Raw genomic sequence first — 18,196 nt, 5'->3', positions numbered from 1 at the left:
GGTTGTCTGGTCCTCATTAAAGTCCAGTAGATCACTTCCTACTCATCACTACATCCTGTATCTGGTCCTCATTAGTCCAGTAGATCACTTCCTACTCATCACTACATCCTGTATCAAAAAGGTTGTCTGGTCCTCATTAAAGTCCAGTAGATCACTTCCTACTCATCACTACATCCTGTATCTGGTCCTCATTAAAGTCCAGTAGATCACTTCCTACTCATCACTACATCCTGTATCTAAAGGTTGTCTGGTCCTCATTAAAGTCCAGTAGATCACTTCCTACTCATCACTACATCCTGTATCTAAAGGTTGTCTGGTCCTCATTAAAGTACAGTAGGTCACTTCCTACTCATCACTACATCCTGTATCTGGTCCTCATTAAACTCCAGTAGATCACTTCCTACTCATCACTATATCCTGTATCTAAAGGTTGTCTGGTCCTCATTAGTCCAGTAGATCACTTCCTACTCATCACTACATCCTGTTGTCTGGTCCTCATTAAAGTCCAGTAGATCACTTCCTACTCATCACTATATCCTGTATCTGGTCCTCATTAAAGTCCAGTAGATCACTTCATACTCATCACTACATCCTGTATCTGGTCCTCATTAAACTCCAGTAGATCACTTCCTACTCATCACTACATCCTGTATCTAAAGGTTGTCTGGTCCTCATTAAAGTCCAGTAGATCACTTCCTACTCATCACTACATCCTGTATCTGGTCCTCATTAGTCCAGTAGATCACTTCCTACTCATCACTACATCCTGTATCTAAAGGTTGTCTGGTCCTCATTAAAGTCCAGTAGATCACTTCCTACTCATCACTACATCCTGTATCTGGTCCTCATTAAAGTCCAGTAGGTCACTTCCTTATTCCCTTTTTGTTTGGTTTATAAAGCTCTACTACACATGGTTGGTTAACTCTCTGAGGTTCCTCGGGTCGCCACCGAATTAGGAGAATCTGCTTTTAGTTTTAATGTGCCTCACTGCTGGAACAATTTGCAGAACGAATAACAATTGGATATTCTGGTGCAGTTTAGTGTGTTGGGGACCTAGTGGCTGAGGAAAGGAACGTTGTTGTGCTTTTTAAAAAACATTTTATTAGACATTGTATTGATTACTGTTTGGTTTCACATCGTTTTTTATTTATTTATTGTTGTAGTACTGTAAATCAGGGCACCCTGGGGGATGAGACCCTGGTCTCATTGGTTTTCCCCTGAATAAATAAATCAACTGACAGATCTGGGTTTATGGTGGTGTGGGTCTGGCTGGTTGCCCAGGCGACTGACGACAGTAGACCAATCCCTGACCTGCAGATCTTTAGGCATAGCGGAGACAGGACTCCACCTGCTGGTAAAAAAACGTCATACCTATTATCAGAATCTTCATCCGTCCACTACCCATCATCACCTCTCAAGCAAGGTTCATGTGTAGTGTCATGATTTAAGCTACATATATGGAAGGCGTAACCCGGGACTCGATCCCGGGTCCAGCGACTATCAAGCCCACACATGAATCACTACATTATATTGGTTAACTTGAACACTTTAAGACATAGCCCACACATGAATCACTACATTATATCGGTTAACTTTAACACTTTAAGACATAGCCCACACATGAACAATGTAACCACAGACGTGGAGGGGAAAAAAAGACTGATCCTAAAACATAAATTGACACATTTAATCATCAAGGCACAACAATCATTGTCAGCTGAAAGGTCAAAAGGTCAGTTGATAGATGAGGTAGAACAACATGAGAGGCATCTATATGGACAATATCGTCTCTGTCCCAAATGGCACCCAATCGATTCCCTATATAGTGCACTACTTTTAACCAGGGCCTTTAGGGCTTTGGTAAAATGTAGTGAACTAGGTAGGGAATAGGGTGGCATTTATGGGTCTACCATCCATCATTACCCATAATGCTTCAGGAAGGTTCTGTTTTTGACAATAACTATAATGATACAGTCTCCAGTCCACTAGTACAGGTATTGTGATACGTTCCACTAGTACAGGTATTGTGATACAGTCCACCAGTACAGGTATTGTGATCGTCTCCTGTCCACCAGTACAGGTATTGTGATACGGTCCACTAGTACAGGTATTGTGATACAGTCCACCAGTACAGGTATTGTGATACGGTCCACTAGTACAGGTATTGTGATACAGTCCACCAGTACAGGTATTGTGATTACAGTCCACCAGTACAGGTATTGTGATACAGTCCACTAGTACAGGTATTGTGATACAGTCCACCAGTACAGGTATTGTGATACAGTCCACCAGTACAGGTATTGTGATCGTCTCCTGTCCACCAGTACAGGTATTGTGATACAGTCCACCAGTACAGGTATTGTGATACAGTCCACCAGTACAGGTATTGTGATACAGTCCACCAGTACAGGTATTGTGATACGGTCTGCAGAGAGGATATGTTTCAATTTATGTTGTTGTTTTTTTACCTAGGAATATAGTGTTCTCTGCTGTCTGTGCAGTGAGCTCAGGCAGGTCGTCTCTGTGCTGTGCAGTGAGCTCAGGCAGGTCGTCTCTGTGCTGTGCAGTGAGCTCAGGCAGGTCGTCTCTGTCTAAAAGTTTTGTTTGGTTTGTAGGTAGAGGTGTGATTCCAGGTGTTTGCAGGTGGACTGGTAGGATCTTAGAGGCACTTCTAGACCTTCTCAACACCCCTCCCTCCCTCCCTTACCCCTTGTCCTTATCAACACCCCTCCCTCCCTTACCCCTTGTCCTTCTCAACACCCCTCCCTCCCTCCCTTACCCCCTGTCCTCAACAACACCCCTCCCTTACCCCCTATCCTCAACAACACCCCTCCCTTACCCCCTGTCCTCAACAACACCCCTCCCTTACCCCCTGTCCTCAACACCCCTCCCTCCCTTACCCCTTGTCCTCAACACCCCTCCCTCCCTTACCCCCTATCCTCAACAACACCCCTCCCTTACCCCCTGTCCTCAACAACACCCCTCCCTTACCCCCTGTCCTCAACACCCCTCCCTCCCTTACCCCTTGTCCTCAACACCCCTCCCTCCCTTACCCCCTGTCCTCAACAACCTCCCTCCCTCCCTTCCTTACCCCCTGTCCTCAACAACCTCCCTCCCTTCCTTACCCCCTGTCCTCAACACCCCTCCCTCCCTTACCCCTTGACTTTAGTCTCTTCTTCTTAGCTTGGCATGGCAGATTGCTGGCTGGCAGATTGCTGGCTGGCAGATTGCTGGCTGGCAGATTGCTGGCTGGCAGTAATTGCTTTCTTTCAGCACAATATAAAAAAAAACTAAAAAGCATCAATACAAAACATACAATTTTTTAAAACACAAAATGGCTCACGTGTTTGTGCAAGGTAGAGCAATGCAAAGTGTTACAAGAAAATATATATAGGATTTTCTTTGTTTGTACAAAAATACTGAGAAAACTGGGAGATCCCATCTCAGTCAGTCTGTCTGTCCGTCTCCATGGATACGTCCCAAATTGCATCCTATCCCCTATATAGTGCACTACTTTTGACCAGAGTCCTCCACTACACAGGAAATAAGGTGCCATTTGGGACGTGACCCGTCTCTCGGTCACAGTAACATGGTATCCCGGAGAACCAGGAGAACCAGGAGGATGGTGACGCCCGAGGGGCCCAGGCTGGGAGAGTGGCCACCCAGGGGCCTCCACACCTGGGGTGGGGTGCAGGACTGGGTGGGGCGGCTGGGACCAGGGGTGGCGGCTGCGGACCTCTGCAGCTGGAAGTTGTGGACGAGGGCCGAGAATGAGTCGGGACCGTACGGGACTGTCAACGTCTCCGTCAACACCTGGTGGCCCGGGAACGTCACCTGTCGATCACATCGATCGATTAGTTCATGTATTGATCAATTATTACAATGTTGAGTCAACTTCACACACAGGCAAATATGTCAATCACATTGATTGATTTGATACGATTGATTGATTCATTCATACCCAGTTGTATACCCACAAAATATACAGTATTGTACTGTAGATTGATTCATACCCAGTTGTATACTAACTAAAGATACAGTATTGTACTGTAGATTGATTCATACCCAGCTGTATACTAACTAAAGATACAGTATTGTACTGTAGATTGATTCATAACCAGCTGTATACTAACTAAAGATACAGTATTGTACTGTAGATTGATTCATACCCAGCAGTATACTAACTAAAGATACAGTATTGTACTGTAGATTGATTCATACCCAGCTGTATACTAACTAAAGATACAGTATTGTACTGTAGATTGATTCATACCCAGCTGTATACTAACTAAAGATACTGTAGATTGATTCATACCCAGCTGTATACTAACTAAAGATACAGTATTGTACTGTAGATTGATTCATAACCAGCTGTATACTAACTAAAGATACAGTATTGTACTGTAGATTGATTCATAACCAGCTGTATACTAACTAAAGATACAGTATTGTACTGTAGATTGATTCATACCCAGCTGTATACTAACTAAAGATACAGTATTGTACTGTAGATTGATTCATACCCAGCTGTATACTAACTAAAGATACAGTATTGTACTGTAGATTGATTCATACCCAGCTGTATACTAACTAAAGATACAGTATTGTACTGTAGATCAAGTGTCTATTCCGTCTGAACAGATGGGATGAATATAATTAAAGGATAAAACATTTTTATTCTCATGGTTTCACAATATCTCTGTTGTTGTTAAATATCTCTGTTGTGTTAAATATCTCTGTTGTTGTTAAATATCTCTGTTGTTGTTAAATATCTCTGTTGTTGTTAAATATCTCTGTTGTTGTTAAATATCTCTGTTGTGTTAAATATCTCTGTTGTTGTTAAATATCTCTGTTGTTGTTAAATATCTCTGTTGTTGTTAAATATCTCTGTTGTTGTTAAATATCTCTGTTGTTGTTAAATATCTCTGTTGTTGTTAAATATCTCTGTTGTTGTTAAATATCTCTGTTGTTGTTAAATATCTCTGTTGTGTTAAATATCTCTGTTGTTGTTAAATATCTCTGTTGTTGTTAAATATCTCTGTTGTTGTTAAATATCTCTTGTTGTTGTTAAATATCTCTGTTGTTGTTAAATATCTCTGTTGTTGTTAAATATCTCTGTTGTTGTTAAATGTTCTGGTGCTTTCTCTTAGCCGTCTGTCGGAGGAACGGTTGTTATCTGTCCGTTGATCAGATGTTTACTGGAGACTGTGGGAGACTGTGGGAGCTCATACGTGCTACTGCACCACACCACCCGGGAGGACCACCCACGTGGCTTTGTATGAGCCGGCTCAAAATAAAAACACTGAGAAACACTCATTGAGTCCGTGTCCAAAACAGCACCCTAATCCTTATTTAGAGTGCACTACTTTTGGACTTAGAGCCCATAGGATTGTCTCACTCTAGACTGTCCTAAACAGCACCCTAATCCCTATTTAGAGTGCACTACTTTTGGATTTAGAGCCCATAGGATTGTCTCACTCTAGACTGTATCCCAAACGGCACCCTAATCCCTATATAGTACACTAGTTTGACCAAAGCCCCATGTCCTCTCCATGCCACTTAGAGACAGTTGACCCTCCACCCTCTTTGGTTGATTTGAGAGCAGTTAAATAATTCCTACCGTCCCAGTCTAATCTCAGTGTTGTTTTAGGGGGGGGTCAAACACCAAACATGCATCCAACAAGTTTGTAGAGTCACAAGTTTGATGAAGTCATTGCTTGCTAGGAATATGGGACCAAATACTCCACTTTTGACTACTTTAATACACATAGGAGGTACATTTGTCCAAATGCTTATGAGACCTTCAAAGGAAACAAAGCGGAGCCCTATAAAATCCATTATTTTTATTTTTAAAACATAAATTGGATTTTCTAAAACCACAACAATGCTGCAACCACATCAGGAGACCACTTTTGAGGTCTGGGAAATGTTTAGGAAATGTTAAGTTTTGGGGTATCGTTCCCCTTTAATTCCCCTGTGCACCCCAACGAGGCTGCTGTTTAATGGTGTTTTTCTAGCACACGTGTGATGGTAGAGTTGGCTAAACAAATGACCCATATGAGGTTTCTGTGTTTTGCACTATAGCCCGTTACCATATATGTGATTGAATATTATCTGCTGTTAGCCTAGGCTACTGTTAGCCAAACACTGCTGCTGTTAGCCTAGGCTACTGTTAGCCCAAACACTGTTGCTGTTAGCCTAGGCTACTGTTAGCCCAAACACTGTTGCTGTTAGCCTAGGCTACTGTTAGCCCAAACACTGTTACTGTTAGCCTAGGCTACTGTTAGCCCAAACACTGTTACTGTTAGCCTAGGCTACTGTTAGCCCAAACACTGCTGCTGTTAGCCAAACACTGTTGCTGTTAGCCTAGGCTACTGTTAGCCAAACACTGTTGCTGTTAGCCTAGGCTACTGTTAGCCAAACACTGTTACTGTTAGCCTAGGCTACTGTTAGCCCAAACACTGCTGCTGTTAGCCTAGGCTACTGTTAGCCCAAACACTGCTGCTGTTAGCCTAGGCTACTGTTAGCCCAAACACTGCTGCTGTTAGCCTAGGCTACTGTTAGCCAAACACTGTTGCTGTTAGCCTAGGCTACTGTTAGCCCAAACACTGCTGCTGTTAGCCTAGGCTACTGTTAGCCAAACACTGTTACTGTTAGCCGAGGCTATTGTTAGTGTTGGATCCTGTATTTTACATTATAGCCATTACCATATATATGATTGAATATTATCTGCTGTTGGCTTGTGTGGATGTATGTATGTGTTATGCATCATAGCTGACGGTAAACATTGTTAATAGTTTCAGGGCCATGGGATTTTCTCATGATGGAAAAATACAGAGTAGCATGAAGACAGGAACTGTTCAATGAGTTGGGAGGGGGGCACATTCAGAGCAGGGTGTTGCGAGAACAAGCGGTCTTTTGTTAGATAACAGGAGCCAGGTGCGAGATAACGGTATGGAGCATGAGAGCCTGGATGTTCTTCACAAGCAACATTTACATCTATCAACAGAAGCGCCAAGAGGCGGGGACCCGTCTGAACGCCTGCAATAGGCTGAGCAAGTTTAAACCACGCCCAGTCTCTACTGTGATAGGCCAACAGACGGGTTGGAACTGTCTATCACAGTATAAAGAATACTGTTTTACATACGTCTTGTCAGTTCCCTGTTCTGCCCTGCGTGGTATTACAGTGAGCCGTATATACGAAAGTTGCATTTGCCATTTATGACTTAGCTAATAAAAAATAAATAGTATAAAATCGGTGACTCATTGTTATATTTATCCTGATACCAGATTAGAATTGACACAACTCTAAGATCCACCGCACTGAATCAAATAATACACTCTAAGATCCACCGCACTGAATCAAATAATACACTCTAAGATCCACCGCACTGAATCAAATAATACACTCTAAGATCCACCGCACTGAATCAAATAATACACTCTAAGATCCACCGCACTGAATCAAACAATCATGATCTAATTCTGCCAGGAAACGCAATAGGCTACTTTGTAGTTAACATTTTAATTGAGAAGGTTTTTCTGTGAAAGCCTTTCCATCTACCAGAAGACTGTTGTCGTTTTATTAGCATCGTCGCTAACAGCTACACCGAGTGGTAGCCGGGAACACACGCAGACCGGGGGGATTCTCGATGCCGGTTCAGAAACTTGAAAGAAATACGAGTCACTGACGCATTCTGTTCTCGTCTTATTATAAACTTGGACAAATTAATACATTTTAGTTGATTTCCTACTATATTCCATATATATTTTTGAATAGTGTTGAATTCCGTTTTATTGTCTAGATTCAGCGGTCTTCGCATCACAGATTTTGAAATCGGACCCTAATAAAAAGTGCTTTCTTTTCTAAACGTTAAAACAAACATGTATGAAAATACCCTCAAATAAAAAAGGTGACATTTTGTACATTCGCCTCATATGAAACATTTTTTAAATCTCAAATCCAAAATGCTGGGAGTAATAGAGCCAAATTAAACATTTTAGCTTCACCGTCCAAATAAATAACTACCACCCAGATATACAGACCGGTCCCAAATGGCACCCTATTTGCTATATAGTGGAATAGGGCTCTGGTCAAAAGTAGTGTACTATATAGGGAATAGGGCTCTGGTCAAAAGTAGTGCACTACATAGGGAATAGGGTGCCATTTGAGACAGCAGCAGTAGTTGAATAAACCTAAACTATCAGTACTACCACCAGAGGGTGCTGTCTCACCCTAAAGGTGTAGTTGCCTGGCAGCAGCAGTAGTTGAATAAACCTAAACTATCAGTACTACCACCAGAGGGTGCTGTCTCACCCTAAAGGTGTAGTTGCCTGGCAGCAGCAGTAGTTGAATAAACCTAAACTATCAGTACTACCACCAGAGGGTGCTGTCTCACCCTAAAGGTGTAGTTGCCTGGCAGCAGCAGTCTGTAGTATTCTCCATGGCGGTCGGTTCTGAAGGGACAGAGGTTCTGTCTCCCCTCCACCTCCACCAGAGCATTCTGCGATGGGTTTCCCTCCGCGTCCAACACCTGCCCTTTCACACCTAGAGACACACACACAGCGGGACGGAAGGAGAGAAAGACAATCAACACCAGCCAAGCCAATTGGTTCTCAATTTAGCAACGGTCATCCAAATTGTTAAAAAGGTTTAAAAAAAAAACATTTTAATAAATGAAACAGTTGAACAACGGATGCAATTCCTCCAAAACTCCATCAGGTATCGACTGGATTATACCACATAAAACATTTTACTGGAACAGACAAATAAACACCTGGTATTTTGGTACTCAATTTGTCAAATTTCACTTTTATTTTCTTAGAATTCACTCATATGCACATTTTGTAATGGTATCTGGTATTTAAAACAATATGTGTTAAAATAAAATAAAAGTATATATGCCTCATTTGCATAAACACACGAGGCAATTTGCATATATTACTAAATTAACGTAGGTGGAACTGGCCTGCAACCACTAGCTCTGTCTAGACCTACCTGCTCTGTCTAGGCAGCCTCATTCATTACTGTTGTCAAGTTCTGTTGCATAATTCAACATGTTGCGTCACTAGCAGGATAGCCTCAGATTAAAGATCAACAGGCTTGGCTCTAGATCACATCTATCTAAACAGACATAATATCACTGTCATCCCAGTGTTCATTTTCAGGAAGTTGCTTTTATTTCAGCGCATCTAATTTGTAAACATTAAAAAACGACAGACACAAGCAAAGACCATGAAAGATTCACAGGAGTAAAATGAACGTAATCAATCCAGGGAGATTTAAGCGCTGCTACTCCAATTGTCCGGCTGTTAGTTAGACGATACTCCATTAACTATTCAGAAAGGGGCGGAGTTTCCCCTTCTTAACTTTACTGGAATGAATGAAGCTTTGTCACCTATTCTGCGTTTACCTTTCACAACACAGGACAGTCAGACTATTCTGCGTATCAGACTCTGCGTTTACCTCGACACAACACAGGAGAACAGTCAGACTATTCTGCGTTTACCTCGACACAACACAGGAGAACAGTCAGACTATTCTGTGTTTACCTCGACACAACACAGGAGAACAGTCAGACTATTCTGTGTTTATCAGACTATTCTGTGTTTACCTCGACACAACACAGGAGAACAGTCAGACTATTCTGCGTTTACCTCGACACAACACAGGAGAACAGTCAGACTATTCTGACACAACACAGGAGAACAGTCAGACCATTCTGCGTTTACCTCGACACAACACAGGAGAACAGTCAGACTATTTTAGAAAAGCTTTTGACTGGACTACAGGGGGAGCTTCTGTTGGTTAATTAATATGATCTTTTAGCCAGGGTCACATTATAGTGGTGATTGTTGTGATGTCAGTTGAGGCACCAAGCATCACACGGACTCTCCCTGTGCATCCCAAATGGCACCCTATTCCCTATATAGTGCACTACTTTACACCGTGACGACTGACCTGGACCAGGAGTCGTCCCAGGGTAGACCGTGATGACTGACCCGGACTAGGAGTCGTCCCAGGGTAGACCGTGATGACTGACCTGGACCAGGAGTCATCCCAGGGTAGACCGTGATGACTGACCTGGACCAGGAGTCGTCCCAGGGTAGAAGACTGTGATGACTGACCTGGACCAGGAGTCGTCCCAGGGTAGAAGACTGATGACTGACCTGGACCAGGAGTCGTCCCAGGGTAGAAGACTGTGATGACTGACCCGGACTAGGAGTCGTCCCAGGGTAGAAGACTGTGATGACTGACCCGGACCAGGAGTCGTCCCAGGGTAGAAGACTGTGATGACTGACCTGGACCAGGAGTCGTCCCAGGGTAGACCGTGATGACTGACCTGGACCAGGAGTCGTCCCAGGGTAGAAGACCGTGATGACTGACCTGGACAAGGAGTCGTCCCAGGGTAGAAGACTGTGATGACTGACCTGGACCAGGAGTCGTCCCAGGGTAGACCGTGATGACTGACCTGGACCAGGAGTCGTCCCAGGGTAGACCATGATGACTGACCCGGACTAGGAGTCATCCCAGGGTAGACCGTGATGACTGACCTGGACCAGGAGTCATCCCAGGGTAGACCGTGATGACTGACCTGGACCAGGAGTCGTCCCAGGGTAGACTATGATGACTGACCCGGACCAGGAGTCATCCCAGGGTAGACCGTGATGACTGACCTGGACCAGGAGTCGTCCCAGGGTAGACTGTGATGACTGACCCGGACCAGGAGTCATCCCAGGGTAGACTATGATGACTGACCTGGACCAGGAGTCGTCCCAGGGTAGAAGACCGTGATGACTGACCTGGACCAGGAGTCGTCCCAGGGTAGAAGACCATGATGACTGACCTGGACCAGGAGTCGTCCCAGGGTAGAAGACCGTGATGACTGACCTGGACCAGGAGTCGTCCCAGGGTAGACCGTGATGACTGACCTGGACCAGGAGTCATCCCAGGGTAGAAGACCGTGATGACTGACCTGGACCAGGAGTCGTCCCAGGGTAGAAGACCGTGATGACTGACCTGGACCAGGAGTCGTCCCAGGGTAGAAGACCGTGATGACTGACCTGGACCAGGAGTCGTCCCAGGGTAGAAGACCATGATGACTGACCTGGACCAGGAGTCGTCCCAGGGTAGAAGACCGTGATGACTGACCTGGACCAGGAGTCGTCCCAGGGTAGACCGTGATGACTGACCTGGACCAGGAGTCATCCCAGGGTAGAAGACCGTGATGACTGACCCGGACCAGGAGTCGTCCCAGGGTAGACCGTGATGACTGACCCGGACCAGGAGTCATCCCAGGGTAGACTGTGATGACTGACCCGGACCAGGAGTCATCCCAGGGTAGACCGTGATGACTGACCTGGACCAGGAGTCATCCCAGGGTAGACCGTGATGACTGACCTGGACCAGGAGTCATCCCAGGGTAGACTGTGATGACTGACCTGGACCAGGAGTCATCCCAGGGTAGACCGTGATGACTGACCTGGACCAGGAGTCGTCCCAGGGTAGACTGTGATGACTGACCCGGACCAGGAGTCGTCCCAGGGTAGACTGTGATGACTGACCCGGACCAGGAGTCATCCCAGGGTAGACTGTGATGACTGACCCGGACCAGGAGTCGTCCCAGGGTAGACTGTGATGACTGACCCGGACCAGGAGTCATCCCAGGGTAGACTGTGATGACTGACCTGGACCAGGAGTCATCCCAGGGTAGACCGTGATGACTGACCCGGACCAGGAGTCATCCCAGGGTAGACCATGATGACTGACCTGGACCAGGAGTCATCCCAGGGTAGACTGTGATGACTGACCCGGACCAGGAGTCGTCCCAGGGTAGACCATTGTTGTGAGATCTGATCTGTAGATCTATTTTAGTCCCTGGGGGCTTGTCAGCATGTGACATAACATTGGGATTTTTTTTTTTTTACAGAATTATCTTATGCTTACATTCAATATCCACATATCTTGAATGAATCGTTTAACCTTACCGATTCTTACCTAAATGAATCATTCTACCATTGACATGATCAAGCCACCACTTGGTAGTGAAACACTGTACAGAAGTATTGATTGATTTGATTGTATTTATGACAGACAGTGTGGTACTGACCCACGATAGACAGTATGGTACTAACCCACGACAGACAGCATGGTACTAACCCACGACAGACAGCATGGTACTAAACCACGATAGACAGCGTGGTACTGACCCACGATAGACAGTATGGTACTAACCCACGACAGACAGCATGGTACTAACCCACGACAGACAGCATGGTACTAAACCACGATAGACAGCGTGGTACTAACCCACGACAGACAGCATGGTACTAACCCACGACAGACAGCATGGTACTAAACCACGATAGACAGTGTGGTACTAACCCACGACAGACAGCATGGTACTAACCCACGATAGACAGCGTGGTACTAACCCACGATAGACAGCGTGGTACTAACCCACGATAGACAGTATGGTACTAACCCACGATGGACAGCGTGGTACTAACCCACGATAGACAGTATGGTACTAACCCACGACAGACAGAGTGGTACTAACCCACGATAGACAGCGTGGTACTAACCCACGATAGACAGCGTGGTACTAACCCACGATAGACAGTATGGTACTAACCCACGACAGACAGAGTGGTACTAACCCACGATAGACAGCGTGGTACTAACCCACGATAGACAGTATGGTACTAACCCACGACAGACAGCGTGGTACTAACCCACGATAGACAGCGTGGTACTAACCCACGATAGACAGTATGGTACTAACCCACGATGGACAGCATGGTACTAACCCACGATAGACAGCGTGGTACTAACCCACGATAGACAGCGTGGTACTAACCCACGATAGACAGTATGGTACTAACCCACGATAGACAGCGTGGTACTAACCCACGATAGACAGCATGGTACTAACCCACGACAGACAGCATGGTACTAAGCCACGATAGACAGCGTGGTACTAACCCACGATAGACAGCGTGGTACTAACCCACGATAGACAGCGTGGTACTAACCCACGATAGACAGTGTGGTACTAACCCACGACAGACAGCGTGGTACTAACCCACGACAGACAGCGTGGTACTAACCCACGACAGACAGCGTAGTACTGACCCACGATAGACAGTATGGTACTAACCCACGACAGACAGTATGGTACTAACCCACGATAGACAGTATGGTACTAACCCACGACAGACAGAGTGGTACTGACCCAGATGGACCTGTTGCATGTATGCCAGCAGAGCGGCCCGGTTGGCGTCCCAGAGCCCAGGCAGATCACTCTCTGGAGGGTATTTACAACAGGACAGCTCCAAGGTGATCTCTAGACACTGGCCCCACACGTAGTTATAGTCCTGCATCCCTCCTAGGAAACGGATAGAAAAACATGAACCTGAGCCAGACTAGAGCCATAATGGTGCTCGTCAGTGTAGTCTATTAGACCAGTATCCTAGGAAACGGATAGAAAAACATGAAACTGAGCCAGACTAGAGCCATAATGGTGCTCATCACTGTAGTCTATTAGACCAGTATCCTAGGAAACGGATAGAAAAACATGAAACTGAGCCAGACTGGAGCCATAATGGTGCTCATCACTGTAGTCTATTAGACCAGTATCCTAGGAAACGGATAGAAAAACATGAAACTGAGCCAGACTAGAGCCATAATGGTGCTCGTCAGTGTAGTCTATTAGACCAGTATCCTAGGAAACAGATAGAAAAACATGAAACTGAGCCAGACTAGAGCCATAATGGTGCTCGTCAGTGTAGTCTATTAGACCAGTATCCTAGGAAACGGATAGAAAAACATGAAACTGAGCCAGACTAGAGCCATAATGGTGCTCGTCAGTGTAGTCTATTAGACCAGTATCCTAGGAAACAGATAGAAAAACATGAAACTGAGCCAGACTGGAGCCATTATGGTGCTCGTCACTGTAGTCTATTAGACCAGTATCCTAGGAAACGGATAGAAAAACATGAAACTGAGCCAGACTGGAGCCATAATGGTGCTCGTCACTGCACCAGTCACTGTAGTCTATTTGACCAGTATCCTAGGAAACGGATAGAAAAACATGAAACTGAGCCAGACTGGAGCCATAATGGTGCTCGTCAGTGTAGTCTATTAGACCAGTATCCTAGGAAACAGATAGAAAAACATGAAACTGAGCCAGACTGGAGCCATAATGGTGCTCGTCAGTGTAGTCTATTAGACCAGTATCCTAGGAAACAGATAGAAAAACATGAAACTGAGCCAGACTGGAGCCATAATGGTGCTTGTCACTGCACCAGTCACTGTAGTCTATTAGACCAGTATCCTAGGAAACAGATAGAAAAACATGAAACTGAGCCAGACTGGAGCCATAATGGTGCTCGTCACTGTAGTCTATTAGACCAGTATCCTAGGAAACAGATAGAAAAACATGAAACTGAGCCAGACTGGAGCCATAATGGTGCTCGTCAGTGTAGTCTATTAGACCAGTATCCTAGGAAACAGATAGAAAAACATGAAACTGAGCCAGACTAGAGCCATAATGGTGCTCGTCAGTGTAGTCTATTAGACCAGTATCCTAGGAAACAGATAGAAAAACATGAACCTGAGCCAGACTGGAGCCATAATGGTGCTCGTCAGTGTAGTCTATTAGACCAGTATCCTAGGAAACAGATAGAAAAACATGAAACTGAGCCAGACTGGAGCCATAATGGTGCTCGTCACTGCACCAGTCACTGTAGTCTATTAGACCAGTATCCTAGGAAACAGATAGAAAAACATGAAACTGAGCCAGACTGGAGCCATAATGGTGCTCGTCACTGTAGTCTATTAGACCAGTATCCTAGGAAACAGATAGAAAAACATGAAACTGAGCCAGACTGGAGCCATAATGGTGCTCGTCAGTGTAGTCTATTAGACCAGTATCCTAGGAAACAGATAGAAAAACATGAACCTGAGCCAGACTGGAGCCATAATGGTGCTTGTCACTGTAGTCTATTTGACCAGTATCCTAGGAAACGGATAGAAAAACATGAAACTGAGCCAGACTGGAGCCATAATGGTGCTCGTCACTGCACCAGTCACTGTAGTCTATTAGACCAGTATCCTAGGAAACGGATAGAAAAACATGAAACTGAGCCAGACTGGAGCCATAATGGTGCTCGTCACTGTAGTCTATTAGACCAGTATCCTAGGAAACAGATAGAAAAACATGAAACTGAGCCAGACTGGAGCCATAATGGTGCTCGTCAGTGTAGTCTATTAGACCAGTATCCTAGGAAACGGATAGAAAAACACGAAAATGAGCCAGACTGGAGCCATAATGGTGCTCATCACTGCACCTGTCACTGTCGTCTATTAGACCAGTTTCTATAGGATGAAGGGACATAATGGCTGAACGTACATGTGCAGTTCTATATGTATTCTACACTGAGATGATGCGGAACACTCCGGAACATTTACATAAATCTCCCATAGACATCAATGATCGGATGTCTTAGCAACTCTGCTAAATCTTAACCCAATATCTCCGGGGTTGATGACAACACGGACAAGTTGACCCAGCGAAAGGTCATGTATGTACAGGCGTGGTCAAAAGTTTTGAGAATGACACAAACATTCATTTTCTAGTATTAGTACTGTAGCGAATTTATCCCGTGGTTTGAACTTTGAACCTGGCGGGGGGAGGGGGGGGGCTAGCGACTATCAACCCAACACCCTTAACTATTACCCCAGATCTGTAAACTGATAGATTTACCGACTGACCTGGTAGAGGGTACCAGTAGTAGCCGTTGGTTTTACTGACTGACCTGGTAGAGGGTACCAGTAGTAGCCGTTGGTTTTACTGACTGACCTGGTAGAGGGTACCAGTAGTAGCCGTTGGTTTTACTGACTGACCTGGTAGAGGGTACCAGTAGTAGCCGTTGGTTTTACTGACTGACCTGGTAGAGGGTACCAGTAGTAGCCGTTGGTTTTACTGACTGACCTGGTAGAGGGTACCAGTAGTAGCCGTTGGTTTTACTGACTGACCTGGTAGAGGGTACCAGTAGTAGCCGTTGGTTTTACTGACTGACCTGGTAGAGGGTACCAGTAGTAGCCGTTGGTTTTACTGACTGACCTGGTAGAGGGTACCAGTAGTAGCCGTTGGTTTTACTGACTGACCTGGTAGAGGGTACCAGTAGTAGCCGTTGGTTTTACTGACTGACCTGGTAGAGGGTACCAGTAGTAGCCGTTGGTTTTACTGACTGACCTGGTAGAGGGTACCAGTAGTAGCCGTTGGTTTTACTGACTGACCTGGTAGAGGGTACCAGTAGTAGCCGTTGGTTTTACTGACTGACCTGGTAGAGGGTACCAGTAGTAGCCATTGGTGATGCCTTCCATAAAGTCCTTGGAGTCGTAACAGTGGTCTCCCTTGTGCATCTGGCTGTGGGTGTAGGAGTAGGTCTTAGCCAGCTGGATCAACACGTCGTTGTCGGGGGCAACACTGGATCCACTCTGCAGCTCACTACCTGTGTGACAACACAACACGTCAACCTGTTCCCTATATAGTACACTACTTTAGACCAGAGACCTATTCCCTATATAGTACACTACTTTAGACCAGAGCCCTATTCCCTATATAGTACACTACTTTAGACCAGAGCCCTATTCCCTATATAGTACACTACTTTAGACCAGAGCCCTATTCCCTATATAGTACACTACTTTAGACCAGAGCCCTATTCCCTATATAGTACACTACTATAGACCAGAGTCCTATTCCCTATATAGTACACTACTATAGACCAGGGCCCTATTCCCTATATAGTACACTACTATAGACCAGAGCCCTATTCCCTATATAGTACACTACTTTAGACCAGAGCCCTATTCCCTATATAGTGTACTACTTTAGACCAGAGCCCTATTCCCTATATAGTACACTACTATAGACCAGAGCCCTATTCCCTATATAGTGTACTACTTTAGACCAGAGCCCTATTCCCTATATAGTGCACTACTATAGACCAGAGCCCTATTCCCTATATAGTGTACTACTATAGACCAGGGCCCTATTCCCAATATAGTGTACTACTATAGACCAGGGCCCTATTCCCAATATAGTGTACTACTTTAGACCAGGGCCCTATTCCCTATATAGTACACTACTATAGACCAGAGTCCTATTCCCTATATAGTACACTACTATAGACCAGGGCCCTATTCCCTATATAGTGTACTACTATAGACCAGGGCCCTATTCCCTATATAGTACACTACTATAGACCAGGGCCCTATTCCCTATATAGTACACTACTATAGACCAGAGCCCTATTCCCTATATAGTACACTACTATAGACCAGGGCCCTATTCCCTATATAGTGTACTACTTTAGACCAGAGCCCTATTCCCTATATAGTGCACTACTATAGACCAGAGCCCTATTCCCTATATAGTGTACTACTATAGACCAGGGCCCTATTCCCAATATAGTGTACTACTATAGACCAGGGCCCTATTCCCAATATAGTGTACTACTTTAGACCAGGGCCCTATTCCCTATATAGTACACTACTATAGACCAGAGTCCTATTCCCTATATAGTACACTACTATAGACCAGGGCCCTATTCCCTATATAGTGTACTACTATAGACCAGGGCCCTATTCCCTATATAGTGTACTACTATAGACCAGGGCCCTATTCCCTATATAGTACACTACTATAGACCAGGGCCCTATTCCCTATATAGTACACTACTATAGACCAGGGCCCTATTCCCTATATAGTACACTACTATAGACCAGGGCCCTATTCCCTATATAGTGTACTACTATAGACCAGGGCCCTATTCCCAATATAGTGTACTACTTTAGACCAGGGCCCTATTCCCTATATAGTACACTACTATAGACCAGAGTCCTATTCCCTATATAGTACACTACTTTAGACCAGAGCCCTATTCCCTATATAGTACACTACTATAGACCAGGGCCCTATTCCCTATATAGTACACTACTATAGACCAGGGCCCTATTCCCAATATAGTGTACTACTTTAGACCAGGGCCCTATTCCCTATATAGTACACTACTATAGACCAGAGTCCTATTCCCTATATAGTACACTACTTTAGACCAGAGCCCTATTCCCTATATAGTACACTACTATAGACCAGAGCCCTATTCCCTATATAGTACACTACTT

The 18,196-nt window shown here is 45.0% G+C and overlaps 2 protein-coding genes across 2 annotated transcripts in view; one reads left to right on the top strand and one right to left on the bottom strand.

Moving 5' to 3' along the window:
* The window catches only part of LOC124018745 (nuclear pore complex protein Nup107-like), a 230,538-nt gene that overhangs the window by 85,019 nt on the left and 127,323 nt on the right, over window positions 1-18,196 (top strand). The gene's annotated exons all lie outside the window — the stretch shown is intronic.
* LOC124018753 (carboxypeptidase M-like) overlaps window positions 3,284-18,196 on the bottom strand; it is a 94,515-nt gene continuing 79,602 nt past the window's right edge. The window contains exons 6-9 of the mRNA XM_046334107.1: window positions 16,348-16,518; window positions 13,236-13,388; window positions 8,400-8,548; window positions 3,284-3,834 (exon numbers count right to left, since the gene is read on the bottom strand). Of these exons, the coding sequence (XP_046190063.1) occupies window positions 3,580-3,834; window positions 8,400-8,548; window positions 13,236-13,388; window positions 16,348-16,518 (728 nt within the window). The 3' untranslated portion in view covers window positions 3,284-3,579. The remainder of the gene's footprint in view (window positions 3,835-8,399; window positions 8,549-13,235; window positions 13,389-16,347; window positions 16,519-18,196) is intronic.

This window comes from Oncorhynchus gorbuscha, unplaced genomic scaffold (assembly GCF_021184085.1).
Source record: "Oncorhynchus gorbuscha isolate QuinsamMale2020 ecotype Even-year unplaced genomic scaffold, OgorEven_v1.0 Un_scaffold_576, whole genome shotgun sequence".
In the NCBI taxonomy this organism is placed as follows: domain Eukaryota; kingdom Metazoa; phylum Chordata; class Actinopteri; order Salmoniformes; family Salmonidae; genus Oncorhynchus; species Oncorhynchus gorbuscha.
Note: the sequence above shows the minus strand (reverse complement) of the source record. Positions and strands in the feature narration are given on the sequence as shown.